General features: G+C 50.7%; 2 protein-coding genes across 4 annotated transcripts; one reads left to right on the top strand and one right to left on the bottom strand.

Annotated features, from left to right (window-relative positions):
- Positions 1-757: 757 nt before the first annotated feature.
- On the bottom strand, positions 758-15930 carry KLC4 (kinesin light chain 4). Of its 2 annotated transcripts, XM_032141683.2 has the most exons (17): positions 15740-15930; positions 14615-14666; positions 13830-14112; positions 12274-12504; positions 9699-9780; positions 8887-9106; positions 8336-8423; positions 5363-5464; positions 4953-5126; positions 4469-4568; positions 4224-4276; positions 3920-3990; positions 3589-3697; positions 2880-3020; positions 2506-2621; positions 1879-1942; positions 758-1224 (listed from the first exon to the last, which is right to left on the bottom strand). In XM_032141683.2, the coding sequence occupies exons 2-17, from the start codon at positions 14623-14625 to the stop codon at positions 1174-1176; spliced, it is 1896 nt and encodes a 631-aa protein (XP_031997574.1). In that variant the 5' UTR covers positions 14626-14666; positions 15740-15930; the 3' UTR covers positions 758-1173. The 2 variants fall into 2 exon arrangements, with proteins under 2 accessions (XP_031997574.1, XP_031997575.1); XM_032141684.2 differs by lacking the exon at positions 14615-14666.
- Positions 15931-15937: 7 nt separating this feature from the next.
- On the top strand, positions 15938-21224 carry MRPL2 (mitochondrial ribosomal protein L2). Of its 2 annotated transcripts, XM_032141686.2 has the most exons (7): positions 15938-16150; positions 17200-17368; positions 18987-19125; positions 19236-19351; positions 19425-19535; positions 19806-19879; positions 20975-21224. In XM_032141686.2, the coding sequence occupies exons 1-7, from the start codon at positions 16055-16057 to the stop codon at positions 21185-21187; spliced, it is 918 nt and encodes a 305-aa protein (XP_031997577.1). In that variant the 5' UTR covers positions 15938-16054; the 3' UTR covers positions 21188-21224. The 2 variants fall into 2 exon arrangements, with proteins under 2 accessions (XP_031997577.1, XP_031997578.1); XM_032141687.2 differs by lacking the exon at positions 19806-19879.
- Positions 21225-21227: the final 3 nt, after the last annotated feature.

The raw sequence follows: 21227 nt of genomic DNA, 5'->3' as shown, positions 1-21227 counted from the left end.
GGGGCTGAAGTGTGCATGACTGGGGTCTGGTTTGGCTTCTAGACCAATATGAACCCAGTAGAAACACGCTGGGCTCTGAAAGCCAGGCTGAAGTCTGCTAAACTGACAAATTCATCCCAAGTCCATCTCCAGGCAGTCTGGGCTGTGTCAGGGTATGGCCAAGTCTCCAGCTGTGGGGAGGCCCAGCACAACCCTTGTTCCAGGCACCCCCCACCCCCAGCGCCACCACCCCCACATTCTTTCTTTGTTGTGAAAGCAGCAAGGGGTGTAGGAGGCGGGTCAGGAGGAGTCAAGCTTTAGAAGATGGGCCCCAGCTGCTGCTCAGGCCTCCAAGATATGCTGAGAGGGGATGGATAGTGCCTTGTCTCCCCTCTGGATCCGGAGGGCCCCCCAGGCCTGTTTAGACCTCCCTTCCCCCAAGCAGCTGGGAGGAGGAATGGCAGCCACAGAGGGCCTCACAGACAGGAGAAGTGGCGCCAGGACTCCAGGGTCCTGCCACATGGCCACCACATGTCCCTGACAACCCAGTCCACAGCACCTTCTCCTTGGGTTGTGAGCTTCCTTCTTCCCCATCCCCCAGATGCCTTCCTACAGGCCCTGCTGGAGATGATACAAACAAGGGGAGGAAGAGAGGACAGATCCAAGAATCAACACTCCTCCTGCTGCCCCATCCATCACTGCCCCTCACTCTCTGTGAAGGGCCCCAACACAAGCCCTGCTTCATACCCTCTTCAATCAGGACTCAAGTCACAGAAAGGTTACCTGATTCTTTTATTTAAGAAAAGTGAAATACATGGACCTGAAGTGAGACAGCAGAGGGAGGGAATAAGAGCGGCCAGGGCAAGGCAGCTTGGCTGGCCGGCCCCCAACCCTCTGACTGAAAAGCCAGCAGCAGGCTGTATCTCTGACGGCCATACCTGCTTTGTACCCACCTTGGGGCCTCAGAGCGCTACTCGAGAGGACCACAGGGTGCAGAGAGGGTGTCCTGAGGGTCCTTCCTAAGAGGGATTCCTGAGGAGGGAGCTGAGAGCCTAAGGGCAGCAGCAATCTTCTGGTTAAACTGCTCCCCTTCACTGTCCCACCTAGGGGTGGGGAAGAGCCAGGAGCAATGGGGAATGCTGTGAGGGCTGTGGGGGTGGGGGGACCCAGCAGACCTGGGGGCCGGGTTGAATGTCAGCTGCTTGAAGAGAGGTCCGTGGTGCTGGCACTGAGGCCCCGGTAGACCTGAAACAGACAACACTACCCCATCAGCTCAGGGACCTCGGCCTCCCAAAGACTGTCTCCTGGAGTCCATCCATCCCATGGTCACAGGGTATCTCTGGACCTAGGATCACATCTATCTCTGGACCAGTCTATCTCTGGACCTGGGACTTTGTTTAGCCTCTGCTAGGGTTTTCCAGAAGGCCACAATCTGGTGGAGAAGCTACCTGGAAGAACCACATGAATACTGGCATATACTCTGAGTGTGTTGATACAAGAAGTCATTTGCCATTAAAATATCACTAGTGTTTTCTCAGATGGGGATTATTTAATACTTTTCTTTTTCCATTCTCATCTACTACTAAGGCGGCTGCAGGATGAAAAAATAATTAGTATCTCCAAATAATTCTTATTCATAATTCCAAAGTACCAGTTTACAAAATATTCCTATTTCCCTCCTTATTAACTTATTTGCTACTATGTCTGGGGTGAAACTGTCCCTTGGTGGTCAGCACTCACCACAAGCTATCTGCCTGATTCCTTAATGACTGCAATCCCCTGGCTCATCTTCATCCCAGATGACTCCTCTCCCTTCCCTCTTCCCTTACTCCACTGGGCTTACTCACTGGCTGTCCTTTTTTCCTCACCCACCGATATGCTCACAAACACTGCTCTCACCTGGAGGGGTGCTGCACTAGGTTGGTTCAGATAGTTCAAGGAGGCTGCTCGCTTCATGTTGCTGCTATAATGGAAAACGGAAGAATTGAGGCCTCCTCTCTTCCTCCTGAGTGGCCTTAAAGCTGTGGGCCTCTTGAGCACTGCCACACTGGGCACCCATTCTACCTAAACTCTCTCTCCGTGGCTGTCCCATTGACTTCCTCCCTGTTTCTCTCCAAGATACTTCTCCAGAGATCAGGAGCCAAGAGGAGTTGGAAGCAAGGGCTTACTTCATTTGCCTGCTTTACCATATCTTTTTTTTTTTCTTTTTTTTTGAGACGGAGTCTCGCTGTTGTCACCTGGGCTGGAGTGCAATGGCATGATCTTGGCTCCCTGCAACCTCCGCCTCCTGGGTTCCAGCAATTCTCCTGCCTCAGCCTCCCAAGTAGCTGAGATTACAGGCACCCGCCACCACGCCCGGTTAATTTTTGAATTTTTAGGAGAGATGAGGTTTCACCTTGTTGGCCAGGCTGGTCTCAAACTCCTGACCTCAGGTGATCCACCCACCTCGGCCTCCCAAAGTGCTGGGATTACAGGCGTGAGCCACCGCACCCAGCCACTTTACCATATCTTGACTTCCATGTGTACCTGGAGGGCCGAGGCTCAGTTCCCTGGAGCTTCCTCACCAGGAGTTCACTGCTTCTGCGGAGCACATCCCGGATCTTCCCAAGAGAGCCACTCCTCTGCAGGGTCCCACTGCCATCCTGGCAGAAAGGGGTGAGCAATGAAAGCTATAGGGATCCCACACAGATGGGTTTCTGAGTCTACTCCTAGCATTTATTCTGCACACATCCCCCACCCCCAAGGCCCAGTGACTGGAAATAAAAGTCCTGTCAAAAACTGGCTCCCAGAGATACCTCTGAAGGGATACACTACCTAGACTGGGACAGCATGGCCAAGAGCCTCTCACCACCACCAGCAGGAGTGGGCAGGAGAGATGAAAAGGCAATGATCAGACTCACCCCGGACCACTCCACAGCCACAGAAGCGTCTTCACCTCCCTCGAATTTCACACTGTCTCCAGGGCCCTCCTGGGAGGTCCTTCTACTGTCACTCTCCCCAAGCAGCTCTGCCACCTTGGTCTGGCTGATAGGGTCACTGCCCTGGAAGGAAAAGGAAGGACCTGGGACTTCCTACTCCTTAACTCCTCAGGATGGGGCTTTCAAATTTTTTTCACCATCAGCCACTGGAAGGAAAACATTTTTCCTTGTGATGTCTCAGTTTATACCTACTGGAACAATACTTACCTTTTCTATTTGCAATGCATTGCTATATATAGATCTGTATATATTTTTAGCCCCATGGCCCATACTGAATTGATTTCACAACCTACTATTGAGACCCACAATCTAAGAAATTCTTGACTTAGGCTCTCCCTGACCTCACTCCTCTCACCCACACCACCCAGGCCCCCTCCTTATGAAAGGGCAGGGTTTCTCCTTCATATCCCCATTTAGTGAATCTTGAAACTAGAGTCCTGACCACAAAGTGCAGGTGGGGGGTAAGAACATGCTTAAAAACAACCACAATCCCAACACTGCCTCACTTTCCTCTCCCTCCTGGCTTCATCAGCCTTTCTGCTTATTCTTAGGAGACTCCCAAGAAACTCCGGCAGTCTCTCACCCCCAGGGCCCTTCCCTCTAGGACCTCCTTCCCCTCTGGGCTTCTGACCTGTCTCCGGGACCGCAGGGCACATTCCTCCAGGGTCTCAGCAGCCTCCAGCTTTCCCTGGCGCCTATACAGAGCTCCCAGGTTTCTCAGAGTAGTGTTCACTGTGGGGCTGTGGCGAGAAAGAGACCAGAGAAGGAAGAGAGAAAGTTCAGAAAAGAAAACATTTGTCTTCCAAGCAAGACAAGAGGAAAAAAAATAAGAAAATAGGAGAGGGAACAGAGCTAAAGCTGAGGGAAAGTCTACAGGAGGAAAGGAAAAGGTCTGGGAGGCTGGGAGCAGGGACTGGATGGAGGGCATCGGAGGCCAAACTGGCTTTTCACTGGCAGCTCACCTGCTCACTTTGCAGGCCTTGTACCAGCCTCCATACTCAGCATAGGGTGTCCCACCCTCATGGTGCTGGCTCTGCAGGACAGAGAGAGGCCAGAAAGAAGGGCAGGGAGAGCCAAATATAAGAATACAGAGATGCTGGGATGCAAGGTGGCATGGGGCTAGGGTGTAGGCTGGGCTGGGGAGGACACCATGCATCCGGGGCTGGTGCTGGGGTGGGAAGTGAGAGTTGGGCTAATGCAAGGAGTAAGACAGAAACCCTGGTAGCCTTGAGCTCCCCAGGCTGGCCCCCCTTCCCCCCCACTCACTTTGCTCATTTCCTCCCGCTCCTCTGCATGCATCCAGATGGGCTTGTGGTCATCTGGGGGTGATACATGGGGTGGGGAGGTTAGAGATGGGAGCTAGACAGTGTCGGAGAGCCAGGACCCAGAAGCTGACACGCTGGACTGAAGGGGTCTGGCTCCCCCTGGGAACCACTGTGGCCTAACCCCCGACCTTTGGTCTGCATTTCTTTTCTTCCCCACAGCCCCTTCCCCAGGCCCTCACCACTCACCATCCACAGACCCAAACTCCTGCACATGGGCACGGGTCAGGATCTCTTTGTATAGTGTCTCAGCCTCAGCATATTTGCCCTGTTTTAGGTAACAGGAAGCCTGGAAGACAGAAAGGCAAAAATACAGGAACAAAACATGGAGGGAGGCAAGGGTTTTTTTTTGTCTGTTTTTTGGTTTTTTTTCAGACAAGGTCTTCACCAGGCTCAGGGAGTTCCACTTCTCGGTGTCTCTCTGACTTTCCCCAGAGATCTTTCTCACACCTCCTTCTCCAGGTGTAGGGTCAAGGGTATTCCCAGCCCACTCCCAAGAAGCTGTGGAACTTCTATAACTGGAATGAAGCAGATCCTTCATCCGCAAAGGCAGCCCCAGACATGGGCACAAAGTTGATGAGAGCAGTGTGCCAGATTGTGATGCTTCCTAACTCTAGGACCCAAGTGGCCTCTCCCCCCGTTCCTTCCACCTACTTTGTCCCTCCTCCCATACCAGGTTGTTCTTGGTCCGGGCTACATTAGGGTTGTCTGGCCCCAGCTGCCCCTCGTAGATGGCCAGTGCTCGCTGATAGTAGCGTTCCACGGCCTCATACTTGCCCTGGTTTTGGCACAAGAGGGCCAGGTTGTTCAGCTGCTTTGCCACATCTGGATGATTAGTGCCCAGGACCTGAAAGGGAACAAAGGAGTGGATAAATGACTATGATTATGTGTGTGCACAAGCACATGTGTGTGTTTGCATGTAGGCACACACATGTGGAAAGCAGAGGAAAGGGAATGAAGGAAGAGAGAAGAAAGCAGAGATGGGGGTGAGAAAAAAAAAGTGAAAGAGGAGGGTTAGACCAGAGGAGCCATGTAGAGAAGGGTCACAGCGACAAGGGAAGAAGGGAGAGAGGGCATAGGTACCTTTTCTCGAATCTCCAGTGCCCGCTGGCACAGAGGCTCTGCCTCCTTGTATTTGCCCCTTTTGCCATAGAGCACAGCCAAATTGTTGAGTGTGGCAGCCACCTATGAAGACAGGCCTGTCCCCATCAGACATTTGGGTTGCAAAAGACCTATGGGAATCTGAGGTTCCCCACCTCCCAGCAGGGCCCAACACTCACTGCATAACTCTAAGAGACAAAGACTCTACTACCCTGGAGCCAGGGGCTGAAGGGAGGGGAGATTGCGGAACAGGATGGCTCTGAGGCTAAGGGACAGTATCGCCCTCTAGGGGATTTTAAGAAATTTCTGGAGAAATTTTGTTGTTGTTGTTGTTGCCATGAAGATTACCTTTGAGGAGGCAAGAACGCTATAGATGTTCTGCATGTGTGGGACAGCTCTGCCAATTTTTTAATGTCCTGCCAGACATCCAAACGCTAAATGTAAACATTGATATTTGATGGGATATCAAGATAGGAGTATGATTTCTGAGATACATCATCCCTGCCTATCATATGTCATACCATAGGGAATTATTTTCACACAGATCACATTCAAAAATAACTTTTTGGCCAGACGCAGTGGCTCACGCCTGTAATCCCAGCACTTTGGGAGGCCAAGGTGGGGGGATCACCTGAGGTCAGGAGTTCGAGGCCAGCCTGACCAACACGGAGAAACCCCGTCTCTACTAAAAGTACAAAATTAGCCGGGTGTAGTGGCAAGTCTGTAATCCCAGCTACTCAGGAGGCTGAGGCAAGAGAATTGCTTGAACTCGGGAGGTGGAAGTTGTAGTGAGCCAAGATCATGCCATGTTGCACTCTAGCCTGGCAACAAGCATGAAACTCCATCTCAACAAAAAATAAATAACTTTTCAGCTGGGTGTGGTGGCTCACACCTGTAATCCCAGCACTTTGGAAGGCTGAAGTAGGTGGATCACTTGAGGTCAGGAGTTCAAGACCAGCCTGGCCAACATGGTGAAAACCCATCTCTACTAAAAATACAAAAATTAGCCTGGCATGGTGGCACACATCTGTAATCCCAGCTACTTGGGAGGCTGAGGCAGGAGGATCACTTGAGCCTCAGAGGCAGAGGTTGCAGTGAACCCAGATTGTACCACTGCACTCTAGGCTGGGTGACACTGCGAAACTCCGTCTCAAAAAACAAAACAAAACAAACTTTTCATTTTTCATTTTCTGTACATTGACAACTCTATCATTTGCCCTGGTGTGATATCTCTACTTAAGGTTGTTTCTCTCTTTCCTTTTATTTATTTTTATTTATTTATTTATTTTAAGATGAAGTCTCGCTCCATCACCCAGGTTGAAGTGCAGTGGTGCGATCTTGGTGCACTGCAACTTCAGCCTCCTGGGTTCAAGCAAGTCTCCTGTCTCAGCCTCCCGAGTAGCTGGGACTACAGGTGCACGCCGCCACAACCGGCTAATTTTTGTATTACTAGTAGAGACAGGGTTTCACCTTGTTGGTCAGGCTGGTCTCAAATTTCTGACCTCAGGTGATCCGACCACCTCTGCCTCCCAAAGTGCTGGAATTACAGGAGTGAGCCACAGCGCTGGGCCGCTTTTTATTTTGTTGAGATGGAGTCTTGCTCTGTTGCCCAGGCTGGAGTGCAATGGTGCGATTTTGGCTCACTGCAACCACCAACCCCCGGATTCAAATGATTCTCCTGCCTCAGCCTCCAAATAGTTGGGATTACAGGCATATGCCACCATGCCCGGCTAATTTTATAATTTTTTTTTTAGTAGAGAGGGGGTTTTACCATGTTGGCCAGGCTGGTCTCAAACTCCCGACCTCAGATGATCCACCTGCCTTGGCCTCCCAAAGTGCTGGGATTACAGGCGTGAACCACCGAGCCCAGTCTCTTTCTCTTATACACAAATAAATCTGGTCTGTCATTTTTTCTTTTTTTTTGAGACAGAGTTTCGCTCTTGTTGCCCAGGCTAGAGTGGTCTGCAACCTCCACCTTCTGGTTTCAAGTGATTCTCCTGCCTCAGCCTCTTGAGTAGCTGGGATTACAGGTGCCCGACACCACGCCCGGCGAATTTTTGTATTTTTAGTAGAGATGGGGTTTCACCATGTTGGCCAGGATGGTCTTAAACTCCTGACCTCGTGATTTGCCCACTTTGGCCTCCCAAAGTGCTGGGATTACAGGCATGAGCCACTGTGCCTGACCCTTGTGATTTCTTATAATACTGTACTTTAATAAAGTGTCCACCTATATTTTCAGTTTTTTTTTTTTTTTTTGAGACGGAGCCTCGCTCTGTCACCCAGGCTGGAGTAGAGTGGCGCGATCTCGGCTCACTGCAAGCTCTGCCTTCCAGGTTCACACCATTCTTCTGCCTCAGCCTCCCGAGTAGCTGGGACTACAGGCGCCCACCACCATGCCCGGCATTTTTTGTATTTTTTTTAGTAGAGATGGGGTTTCACCATGTTAGCCAGGATGGTCTCGATCTCCTGACCTCGTGATCCGCTCGCCTCAGCCTCCCAAAGTGCTGGGATTACACTCACGAGCCACCGTGCCCAGGCCACTTTGCTATTTCTTTTAACAAAGTTGTACTCAGTACAGCTACTGTTGTTTTGTATTTTTACCTTATTATATTACATTGTATATATTGTCCTTACAAATTACGTTTCTTGTTTTTCTTTTATATTTATTAGAGTAGCATATTAACTTTTGTAGAAATCATATGTGGATTTACCTATGACTTATCTATTAATTAAATTCAAGCAAAATATTTGTTATAAAAAGGAGTCACTGAGTCTCAGAGAATTGAGAAGCATTAGGATCACTGGACAGTGCCTGGAAGAAAGGACTTCTTATGCCTCCTTCCTCAGCACTCTTAGTGAGTGGACTGAGGGCAGCAGATGGATGAGCTAAGAGAGGCCAAAACAGCAGTGGTGGTGGGTGCAGGGCGTGGGGCGGGGAGGGCAAGGAATACTGACAGCAGGATGGTCGGGTCCCAAGGTGCTCTCCCGGATGCTGAGGGCATCATTCAGCAGGTGGGCAGCTTCCTTATACTTATTCTGGTCCCTGGAAGAAGATAAAAGTGACAGGAATTACCCTGAATCTGCAAGCCTTCTCCTTCCCTCTTTCCCTTTGGAAGGACTGAGTACATTTAAGGATTGGAGACCTCCATGAGGAGACAGGAAGCCTGGTGTGGACAGTAAGGGGGCTTCACTGACATACTCATACCAGAATGCAGGGCACTGCCATCCCAAGAGGAGGCCACAAGTTATAGGAAGCGAGGGGGCAGGGGGAAGAGAGGGAGAGAGCACTCCCCAAAAGAGAGATGAGAGGAACAAGGATCCCAAGGGATGAGCAAATGCTTAGGTATGGAAAAGTGAGAGTTCTTTTCCCATACACCTGTTGGGGTGTATCTGGGAGGCCCAACAGGGAGGAGAGGTACCCTGTAAAGAGGAAAAATGAAAGCCAAAGGAGGACCAAGGTGGGAATGTGGGGGAAGATCTGGGCACTGGAGGAGGGAAGTCCTCACCGATACACCAAAGCAAGGATGTTGAGCATGGTGGCGACATCAGGGTGGCCACGGCCTGATGTGCGCTCCAGGTCCTCTAGTGCCTGCTTACAGAGTGGCACGGCCACCTCATAGCGACCTTGGGCTGCGTACTGGATCACCAGGTTGTGCAACGTCCGCAACCTTGCTGGGATCTCATATCCACCCTGCTGAGCTGCTGTAGCACCTTGACCACGGGACACTAAACCATCACAGAACATAAACAAAGGACTCTTCCTCTCCCCTTTGCTGTCTGCCCTTCCACTCCCCATTGCATGTCTTGTTCCACACCTGTGCCCACCCCAACGTGGGCTCTCAATATTAGACCTGCCTCAAGTGCTGTTCTTTTATCCACTCCCTTGACCTATACCCATCACAACCTCAGTTGTTCACCCAGTAATTCATGCATTCAACAAACATTTATTTAATAAGTATGTCCCAGGAGTACAAAGGTAAGAAAGATCTGGTTCTTTCCCTTGAGGGGCTCATGGTCTCCCTATCTCAGGTTTATTCTCCCACTAGACTGTGAACTCCTTACTGGTGAGACCTATGCCATTTCCATCTCAGTACTCCTAGTGCCTAGCAGAGTACCTGGCACATATTCAGTGCTTAATAGATGTTCGTTCAATGGGGAGGCTGAGGAAATCGAAGTACTAACCCAGCCCCTGCCCTGTCTCCAGAGAAAGTGGAGAACCTATTTCTAGATGGTGACTGTCCTGTGTACAGGGTAGGCCACAGCTAGGGCCAGCCTCCTGCTGCCCCTTTTCACCCTCCCATTCCAGAGGCAGACTCACAGCCATTGCTGGGGTCCTCTTCCTCCTCATTAGGGAAGAGGTCATCCAGGGAATCCTTGGTGGCATCACCTTCTTTCTCCTCCTGGAACGGAAGAAGCAACATATAAGGGCCAAGATATCCCTACCTAGTAGCCTTCTCAGTGACCCCTCTAAGCCATGAAATCACAGACAGATGGGACCTAGGAGAAGACTGTTGTTCCTGTCTCTGCCCCTGGAAAGGCTAGCAAGTGGCCCAGCCAAGCTCAGGCCTCTTGTTTGTAACAGCCAGAGATGCTTTAGACAAAATCTCAAGACTTCCCCCTCCTTCTCATACAGAAAGTTTCCTTCCTGGCCGGGTGTGGTGGCTAATGCCTGTAATCCTAGCACTTTGGGAGGCCGAGGTGGGCAGATCACCTGAGGTCAAGAGTTCAAGACCATCCTGACCAACGTGGAGAAACCCCATCTCTACTAAAAATACAAAATTAGCCGGGTGTGGTGGCGCATGCCTATAATCCCAGCTACTCATGAGGCTGAGGCAGGAGAATCGCTTGAACCTGGGAGGCAGAGGTTGTGGTGAGCCGAGATCGCGCCATTGCACTCCAGCCTGGGCAACAAGAGCGAAACTCTGTCTCAAAACAAAACAAAACAAAACAAACAAAAAAAAGAAAAGTAAAAAAAGTTTCCTTTCTAACCACCCCCAATCTCGCCTTAACTCTTGTAATTATGGCCCTATGCTGATCTCTGTGTGATTACGTTGATTATATGTCTGTCCTGTCTCTCCTGAGGGAAGGGAGTGTGTCCGATCTTATTGACATGTACCCAGAAAGTGTCTAGCTCAGCCTAGTGCCCATCATCTGCACAGCTCATTCTGGACTTACTACATAACCCTCCCTCACCGTCCAACCTATTCCGCACTAGGAAAATCTGCTTTTCCCCATCAGGAACTGCAGCCTCATCCAAACACCAACCCTCCTACCCAGCTTCACCAATGTGTCCCATGCAATTCTTCTACTCACTTTCCCTGGGACAGACCAACTTTTCCAGGATGTAAGCCTTATCAATGACACCCTGCACTCCAGTCTAAAAAGCTCCTCCCTCTTCCTCATCATGAACTTTGAAAATCCATCTCAACTCCTAACCCACTCAAATGGGAAATCCGACCTATATCCTACCCATCCCTGTATCCTGCTCCTTCTATTTTTTTGTTTGTTTTTTGAAACAGAGTCTCTAGTCTGGCAACAGCCCAGGCTAGAATGCAGTGGCACAATCACAGCTCACTGCAGCTTCCACCTCCTGGGCTCAAGCGATCTTCCTACCTCAGCCTCCAGAGTAGCTGAGGCTACAGGTGCACACGACCACATCAGGCTAATTTTTTAATTTTTTGTGGAGACAGGGTCTCACTATGTTGCCCAGGCTTCCTGCTTCCTCTATGAATTCTTAGACCATTCCAGCCCTCAGAGACATATCTCCGTGAAATTCTTCCCTCGCTGACTGAACCACTCATCAAGCACTGAGCACTTGCTGCTTTGTATTTTGTCACATATGCGTTCTCCTGGATAAGACTTGTTCCCTACAGATACATCTCAAGAAAACACACACTCTCAGCCAGGCGCGGTGGCTTACGCCTGTAATCCCAGCATTTTGGGAGGCCGAGGCAGGCAGATCACTTGAGGCTAGGAGTTTGAGACCAGCCTGGCCAACATGGCAAAACTCCATCTCTATTAAAAATACAAAAATTAGCCGGGTGTGGTGGCAGACGCCTGTAATCCCAGCTACCTGGGTGGCTGAGGCATGAGAATTGTTTGAAAGCCAGAGGCAGAGGTTGCAGTGAGCTGAGATGGCATCACTGCACTCTGTTGAGTGAGGGTTAAATTTCACACATTTTGGACCGGGCACGGTAGCTCACACCTGTAATCCCAGCACTTTGGGAGGCCCAGGCGGGCAGACCACCTGAGGTCAGGAGTTCAAAACCAGCCTGGCCAACATGGTGAAACCCCGTCTCTAGTAAAAATACAAAAACTAGCCAGGCATGGTGGCAGGTGCCTGCAATCCCAGCTACTCGAGAGGCTGAGGCAGGAGAATTGCTTGAACCCGGGAGGCGGAGGTTGCCGTGACCTGAGATTGTACCACTGCACTCCAGCCTAGGCAACAAGTGTAAAATTCCATCTCAAAAAAAAAAAAAAAAAAAAATCACACATTTTGAAAGCAAATTTTAGGAGGGTCATGCTCAACTGGGCTATGCTTTCTCTAATTGTACCACGTAGAATTCTGGATTGGAATTGTCCAGGTGCTTATCTGTCTCCCTCACAAGCTTGTAATTGTGAGAGCAGGAACTCTGTGTGCCCCATTCACCAGCGCAGTGCACAATGCCTGGTACACAGTAGGCATCTCATTAAATGTTGACTGAATTACCTGAATATTGTTTTTCCCCTTGCTGTCACCTGGAGTTGGTGTCAGGGCTGAAAAAGGAATTCTTTCAAGTGAGAGCAGGTTGGGTAGAGCTGATGGACCTTGAGGATGATGGGGCAATTGCCCCCATGTCTGTGGTAACTCCCGGCTGCCCACCCCTCAGCCAGTCTCGCCTGTGCACACTCACCGCGGTGTGTCCATCCTCATCATACTGCCGCAGCTGCCCCAGGAACTCCAGGTGCTTCTTTTCCTCCTCCAGCTGAGCCACAGCCTGTTCACTGCGCTGTAGCCGCTGCTGGGTGCCAGCCAGCTCATCCCGCAGCCACTGGTTCTCCTGGCATAGCCGCCGCACCTGAGCCCGCAGCTTCTGTTTCTCTGACTCCACTGTGCTCAGGTGGCTGGCTAGAGCCAGCATCACCTAGGTGGGCACATACCCTGAGCTCCAGATTCTGGGTGGGAGTATTCAGGAACAGGTGGAAGGGGAGCCTACTGGGACGTGGCAAAACTGGCAGGGGCACAGAGGAGCCAGAAGGTGGGGGTATAGCAGTGGCGCTACCTTCAAAACACCCTGAATCCAATTTCCCACCACCTCCACTGCCGTCACCCTGGGCCAAGCCACTATCAATTCCTACCCAAATTACTACAATAACTTCCTCACTGGCCTCCTTGTTTCTGCCCTTGTTCCCCTATTGTCTATTCGTAACCCAGCAACCTGATGATGCCAAGTTAGACCACAACATTCCTCTTCTAAAAACATTCCAATAGTTTCCATCTCACTCAAAGTGAAATCAGGGCCGGGCACAGTGGCTCACACCTATAATCCCAGCACTTTGGGAGGCCAAGGTGGGCGGATCACGAGGTCAGGAATTCAAGACCAGCCTGGCCAACATGGTGAAACCCCGTCTCTACTAAAAATACAAAAAATTAGCCGGGCGTGGTGGCACGCGCCTGTAGTCCCAGCTACTCGGGAGGCTGAGGCAGGAGAATCGCTTGAACCTGGCAGACAGAGGTTGCAGTGAGCCGGGATTGTGCCACTACATTCCAGCCTGGGCAACAGTGCGAGACTCCGTCTCAAAAAAAAGGTAAAATCAAAGTCCTCGGGGTGGCCTACAAGTTCCATTTGATCCATCTCCCTCCCCTCCAACCCCATTACCCCTCAGACTTAATTTTCTACTTTGCTTCTCCTCATTCACTCTACTGCAGCCATACTGGTCCCTTGCTGTTCACTGACCTCACCAGGCAGACTTCCATTCAGAGCCTCTGCACTTGCTGCTCTCTCTGCTTAGGACGCCCTTCCCCTGTTTATGGCATGACTCATTCCCCTCACCTTCACATCTTTGCCAAAATGTCGCCTTTTCAAAAAAAGGGTGGCCTTTTTTGACCACCCTATCTAAAATTATACCCTCTCTCCACAGTCCCTAGTTTCCTTCCCTGCTTTATTTTGATCCTTTTATGCTTAGCAACTATCACTCTGGCATACCGAATCATTATTTATTTATGTATTGTCTGTCTTCCCCAGCTAGAAGGTAAGCTCCAAGATGGCAAAGATTTTTACAGTTCTGTTCAATGATGTATCTCTTCAGTGTCCAAAAGCATTCTGGCACACAGTAGGGACTTAATACATATATAATGAATGAATGCAAACATCTAGAGTGAGGTGATCCCAAGCAGCCCCAAACCTTCAATCAGATAACTGCTCCTCCATCCACCCTGGACCACTTGGCACCACCTTTGCCCGCTCACCTGGGCCTCACTCAGCCCGAGCTCAATGTTTTCCATAGAACGGCGAAGCTGCCGGGCCTTCTCATGCACCAGCCCTTCCTCATGGCCTCCCTGCTGCAGACACTCAATGGTCTGGGACAGGCTTTGCAGCACGGCCTGGTGTTCACTGTGTAGGGCCTCTAGCCCTTGGCTGACCAGCCGTGTGCTCCCCAGGATCTCCTCTTGGCTGAGCCGGTGGCCTGCAGGCTCATCCCGCTGCCCCAACACCAGGCCTGACATCCTGGCCGGGGGGACCTTGCCGGGTCTAGGGAGAAACAACAGAGTTTGGCTGGTGTAAAGATGAGACAGAGAAGCTGAGCAACTTTCTCAGAGGGTGGTGGGAATCCAAGTGAAGGGACAAAAGTAAGAGTGACCCTGTGGTTTAGTTGGAGAGAGAGAGTGACCAGCAGGCAGGGAGCCTAGATCACTAAACTCAAAGCTAAGGTTGTGGGCAAAGTGAGAGGGAGATGAATTGACTTAAATAAAGGAAGACTATAGTAGGAACAAAGGTGCTTAGAACTAGCAGAAGCATTTAGGACTTAGGAAAAGAACAAAAAAGCAGTTAGAGCCTGAGTTAGGAAAAGGAATCAAGGGATGAGAGAGCACTATGGGGATCACAGAAGGTCTGTGGGAGAGCTGCAAATGGCATAGGATTAAAGTGGGAGATATGCAGAAAATAATGCAGGGGTCTAGAAAAAAGGGAAGGAATCTCTGCAAAGTTAAATCAGGGAAGAAAGAGAAGAGAAGAAAACAGGAGCCTTCCTTACAGGATCCACATTACAGGGTCCCAGAAAGCTCAAGGTCTTCAGGCTGCGTCACCTGCAAAACCAAGCCCAGCATCTCCAAAGTTGGTCAGCCCTGCATATTTTCCCACTAACCTTCAACCCATACTTCCCACCCCCCAGGACTCAGACTGTGTTCCCACTTCCTCAGAAGGGTCTTGTTTCTCATCTTTGAAGTCTTCTTACCTGTGTACAGAGCAGAGGCCCTGGCTGTGGCACTCAGGCCAGAGCCCGGAAGAAACTGTTCAGCAGCCAGAGAAAGAGTCAGAGGATCTGCCCTGCCCAAAGTCCAGAAGTCCAGCGTTCCCACCCCTTCTCTCACCACTTCACAGCTACCCAGAGGACCTGGCACAGAGTCCCACCCAGGACAAACACCCTCCCTCCCTCCCTCTGCCCACAGGTCTTCAAAGACGCCCAATTCCCTTCTCCTTCCCCAAGCCAGCCTCCCTCATTGCAGGCCTGGGGAGCTACTGTCTCCCAGGAAGGGAATGAGAGAGAGAGACTTAATCAGACACCTACAGCAAGAGGCGTGTCTGGGAAAGGGGAGGGAAGAACACCTGGTCACTCCAAACCCAGTCACTTCCATGGCTTTGTCTCTGTCACGGTCACCTACAAACAGGCTCTGAGAGGAATCACCGTAGGGTGCCTCCATAATGCCCGATGATGCAGGAAAGAATGGGAGGTCTGCTAAACGGCTGCCGGGTCGCAAGGAACCGCGGCGCTGGAGTGGGTCTCCTGGGCCTGGAAACGCAGTAGAGGAGTGCCTCGGGCTGTCGACCTGCCCTGGGGCCCAGGGTTGGGAGAGTGAGATGGGCGGGGGCGGTAGGGGGGAAGTGTGGATGGACGACTGAGGTCCGCAGCTCCAGCGAGGACGAGGAGGCCTAACGACCCCGAGGTCACTGAGTCAGTCGGTGGCGCAGGGGGCGGGGCAGGCCGTCTGTCTGTCTGTCTGGACGCCGAGGGGCGGGGAAGAATCGCGAAGGGCGGAGTTTTGGAGCCTGGAGTTTTGTAAGGTTGGTTGGAGGGGGTTTGTTCATCTTTCTGGGAGTGCGAGAATAAGAGATGGCAGAGACCTTAACCTTCAGCCCCAGGGTACCCTCAAAGACTCACCTGCAATCTGCCGGTCTGGCTGCCGCTCTTGCCGCCGCTCTTGCCGGTACTGCCCCTTTAAATCCATGATGGCTGCCGCTCGAGGCAATTGTTTTGACGGGTCTGGGGGGCGGGGCCTGTTTCCTAGTCACGCGACATTAGAGCTGCCCGCGGATTGGCTCTCACGGCGTTCAGGTAGGAAAGGAGGTGTGTATCCAGCTTGGGCTCCAGTTTTCTGCCCGCCTCCTTTTACGTTATTGCGGAGCGACGGCGCCGGACAGTTAACGTCATCTAGGAGCACCGAGCAGTTTGGCTGAAAGTAAGGGTGGCGTGCTGATGGCCCTGTGGGCACTGACCCGCGTTCTGCGCTCTCTGAGCCTGGCGCCCCCGACCGTCGCCGCCCCTGCCCCGAGTGTGTTCCCCGCCGCCCAGGTAATCCATCTTACCCGGGAAGAAGGCTGCTTCAATTCGGGCTGCCGGAGATGGGGTCTGCGGGGATGCGAGGCGGGAGTTGCGAGTCTGGTCAGGAGTCAGGCAGGTCCGTGACCTTGGATAAGGCACACTTAGCCTCAGCTTTTTCCTCTACAAGTGTTGCTTTCTCATAGGGCGAAATTCTTCAGACGAGGTACTTAAGGTGAAAGTGCTTTGCAGATCACCGGTTGTACAGGTTTCAGTAATAACGTTTCGAGTGCCTATGATAAGCCAGGTATAGGTAATAGACGTTTCAAATAAATGAACTCCTTTCAAATACTCTATAAGGCAGTTACTATTCCCATTTTATAGATGAGGAAAATAAGGAGTCTAAGGTCACACACCAACTATCAGAGCTAAGCAGTCTGTCTTTCAGAGCCTGTGCTCTTAACCATTATGATATGATACCTACAAGGATGAGTTACTGCTGATATTAGAGAATGCAGGGCAAGATACCAAGAACAGTGGCCTCAGGGGAGGGTATCCTGAGGTCCCAGTGGGTGACTGGTGAGTCACACAAAAGAGAAGTAAGTCTTGCTCCTCTGGAGCTTTCAGGCTGCTTATGGTAGAGTTTGGCAGATGCATGTTTAAAATTCAAATCCAAATCAACCTACTCTGAAATGCTGGGAATACAGCAAAGACCAAGAGTGAAATGACCCCTCCCCTCCATTCATATGTGAAGAATTCCCAGAAACAATGCAGAGGGCAAAAGGAATTGGCACTGATGGTGGTACATGGATGTGTGGAAGTTACCAGCTCTGGAGAAGGGAATTATTTAGGTAAAAACAGATTCCTGGAGATGGAGAGTTCTGAGCCAAATTTGGAAGATTACCAAGGGGAGAACATTACTGTGCAAGCTGTGAAGGGTGGAGTTTTTGGATAGCTGGTTTGGGATACATCCAGGAGGAAGTGGGCTACAAGCTAAAATTGATCTGTGCCCTCTGCCTTGGTTCTCTGATGCTTTGCCTTCAATTGGCTTTCAAATGAAAGAGATGTCTTTTTATCGCTAGATGATGAACAATGGCCTCCTCCAACAGCCCTCTGCCTTGATGTTGCTCCCCTGCCGCCCAGTCCTTACTTCTGTGGCCCTTAATGCCAACTTTGTGTCCTGGAAGAGTCGTACCAAGTACACCATTGCACCAGTGAAGATGAGGAAGTCTGGGGGCCGAGACCACACAGGTGGGAACAAGGACAGGGGGATTTAAGCAGTCAAAGGGAAAAACATGTTAAGACCCTAGACCTGTATATTGACACACTTATACCTTGTAAGTCAGAGGAATGTAATTAAAAAGCACTTATTTGGCTCCTTTTGCATGTAGTATGTGCACAGGAGCCAGAGAGTAGAATATAAAGCAATAGGTAATTGGTCTATGCTTCTAAAGACAATTTGGGTAATTGAAGAAAATGGGCCATACACAGGAAGTGCCATGACATTTTCCTTCATACCCTTCAAAAATTTATAACAGGCTGGATAAGGTGGCTCACGCCTGTAATCCCAGCATTTTGGGAGGCCGAGGCGGGCAGATCACCTGAGGTCACAAGTTTAAGACCAGGCTGGCCAACATGGCAAAACCCCATCTCTACTAAAACTATAAAAATTGGCCAGGCGCAGTGGCTCACACCTGTAATCCCAACACTTTGAGAGGCCAAGCCAGGCAGATCACTTGAGGCCAGGAATTCAAGACCAGCCTGGCCAACATGGTGAAACCCCATCTCTACTAAAAATATAAAAATTAGCCAGGCGTAATGGTGCAGTCCTGTAATCCCAGCTACTTGGGAGGCTGAGGCATGAGAATCACTTGAGCCCGGGAGGTGGAGGCTGCAGTGGGCCAAGATCGCGCTGCTGCACTCCAGCCTGGGCAACAGAGCAAGACTCTGTCTCAAAAAAAAAAAAATTAACCAGGTGTGGTGGTGGGCACCTGTAATCCCAGCTACTCAGGAGGCTGAGGCAGGAGAATCGCTTGAACCCAGGAGGTGGAGGTTGCAGTGAGCCAAAATCGCACCATTGTATTCCAGCCCGGGTGACACAGCAAGACTCGTCTCAAAAAATATATATATTTATAACAGGCCGGGTGTGGTGGCTCCTGCCTATAATCCCAACACTTTGGAAGGCTAGGGCGGGAGGATCACTTGAGGTCAGGATCCAGCCTGGGCAACAGAGTGAGACCCCATCACACGCATGCAAAAAATTTGTAACAGTTGAAATTATTTAAGTATGATTTACACGGCTCTCAGTAAACTTACTGATTTCAGTAATTTGAAAATATTTCGGCTGGGCACAGTGGCTCACGCCTGTAATCCCAGCACTTTGGGAGGCCGAGGCGGGCGGATCATAAGGTCAAGAGATTGAAACCATCCTGGCTAACACAGTGAAACCCCGTCTCTACTAAAAATACAAAAAATTAGCCGGGCGTGGTGGCAGGCCCCTATGGTCCCAGCTACTCGGGAGGCTGAGGCAGGAGAATGGCGTGAACCCAGGAGGCGGAGCTTGCAGTGAGCCGAGATCACGCCACTGCACTCCAGCCTGGGCAACGGATCGAGACTCTGTCTCAAAAAAAAAAAGAAAATATTTTATTTGGAAGTTTTATACAATTTCAATAATCATATAATGTTTTTTCACCAAGCTTCATGTTGGTGTTGCCCCTCCTTACTCCAGTGTGCTGTGCAAATTTTTATCATTTTCTGCTTGTGCCACAATGCTAAGCACTGCTGTCTGGCAAAGAATGGGCCAGTTCCCAGTGCTGGAAACTAAACTACTCTGACCTGAATCATATCCCCCAACTGTCCTAAACCACAGGCCGAATCCGGGTACATGGTATTGGCGGGGGCCACAAACAACGTTATCGCATGATTGACTTTCTGCGTTTCCGGCCTGAGGAGACCAAGTCAGGACCCTTTGAGGAGAAGGTTATCCAAGTCCGCTATGATCCCTGTAGGCAAGTTTGGGATTTGGGATGATGATGGAATGGTCTGAATAACTGCATAGCTTCTCAGAAGATGTGGGGCTGCCTAGATGGTCTGCTTACCTGTCCCTCACCCTGATTAGGTCAGCAGACATAGCTCTGGTTGCTGGGGGCAGCCGGAAACGCTGGATCATTGCCACGGAAAACATGCAGGCTGGAGACACAATCTTGAACTCTAACCACATAGGCCGAATGGCAGGTGAGAGATGGCTACCAGGTGTGTGGGCTGGAGGCAGCAAAGGTTCTAGAGCTAATGAAATCCTGTCTTTTAGTTGCTGCTCGGGAAGGGGATGCGCATCCTCTTGGGGCTCTGCCTGTGGGGACCCTCATCAACAACGTGGAAAGTGAGCCAGGCCGGGGTGCCCAATATATCCGAGCTGCAGGTATGGGGAAAGGAGTTGCCTGGGTCCTAGAGTTTGGAAAGGCAAGGAGAGTCTGAACCCATGGTTCCACATCTGGTACTGGCAGAGAAAATTAAGGAAAAAACAAACATGAGGATGAAGATATGCATGTGTTCTGACCTAAAACATAGCATGCGCCCTTTTTTGTGCTCCTAAAGAGCAAAGCAAGGGCAGCATGTGGGGTATGTCCCCTATGTAAGTCCCTCTGCACCCCCGTTTTGTGGAGGGTGGCAAATCGGCTTCTTTCCCCAGGGACGTGTGGTGTGCTACTGCGGAAGGTGAATGGCACAGCCATTATCCAGCTGCCCTCTAAGAGGCAGATGCAGGTGTGTATGGGTATGGGTGGGAGAGGTCAGCAAAGGAGGAATTTTTGGAATGTAACTTTCCTGTCTGGGATAGCTCCCAGGTGTCTTGTGATGCAAGGAACTGCCTTGAGCTGAGGCTGTCCTTTTCTGCCACATGACTTAGGTGTGCTTTGTCGGATTGGCGCCATAATTAATTTTTTTTTTTTTTTTGAAACAGAGTCTTGCTCTGTCGCCCAGGCTGGAGTGCAATGGCACAATCTCGGCTCACTGCGACCTCCACCTCCCAGGTTCTAGCAATTCTCCTGCCTCAGCCTCCCGAGTAGCTGGGATTGCAGGCACGCACCACCACAGCCAGCTAATTTTTGTGTTTTAGTAGAGATGGGGTTTCACCACGTTGTCCAGGCTGGTCTCGAACTCCTTACCTCGTAATCCACCCACCGTGGCCTCCCAAAGTGCTGAGATTACAGGAGTGAGCCACCGCGCCTGGCCCTAATTAATTTTTTTTGAGACAGGGTCTCACTCTATTGCTTGAGTGCAGTGGCACAGTCAGCTCACTGCAGCCTCAAACTCCTGGGTTCAAGCATTCCTGCCTCAGCCCCCCAAGTAGCTGGGACTACAGGCGCACACCACTCCACCAGGCTAATTTTCATATTTTTTGTAGAGACAGTATCACCATGTTGGCCAGGCTGGTCTCGAACTCCTGAGCTCAAGCGATCTGCCTGCCTAGGCTCCCACAGTGCTGGAATTACAGGTGTGAGCCACTGCACCTGGCCCTTTTGTATTTATTACAAAATAGCTCTACAAAAATAAAAAATATTTTTTATTTTTGTAGAGATGGGGTCTCATTATGTTGCCCAGGCTGGTCTCGAACTTCTGAGCTCAAGTGATCCTCCAGCCTTGGCCTCCCAAAGTGCTGGGATTACTGGCGTGAGCTCTTTGTTTTCAACTACTTAGTTCCCACTATAGGACCTTCACTTAGCGTCAACCATCTGGTGCTTTTCCTTTCTCCTCTCCCTTCTCTCCTTGAGTCTAAGAAGCCCCCCAAGGGTGTGCTGTCAACATTGTCAAGCTCTTTCCCCCACATTGTACAGAGTCTCCATCTGTTTTCTCTGTCAGGTGCTGGAAACATGCGTAGCAACAGTAGGCCGAGTATCCAACGTTGATCATAACAAACGGGTCATTGGCAAGGCAGGTCGCAACCGCTGGCTGGGCAAGAGGCCTAACAGTGGGCGGTGGCACCGCAAGGGGGGCTGGGCTGGCCGAAAGATTCGGCCACTACCCCCCATGAAGAGTTACGTGAAGCTGCCTTCTGCTGCTGCCCAAAGCTGATATCCCTGTACTCTAATAAAATGCCCCCCCACTCCTGTTT

This window comes from Hylobates moloch, unplaced genomic scaffold, assembly GCF_009828535.3.
Source record: "Hylobates moloch isolate HMO894 unplaced genomic scaffold, HMol_V3 SCAFFOLD_20, whole genome shotgun sequence".
Taxonomy (NCBI): domain Eukaryota; kingdom Metazoa; phylum Chordata; class Mammalia; order Primates; family Hylobatidae; genus Hylobates; species Hylobates moloch.
This window is presented reverse-complemented; position numbering and strand designations above follow the sequence as displayed.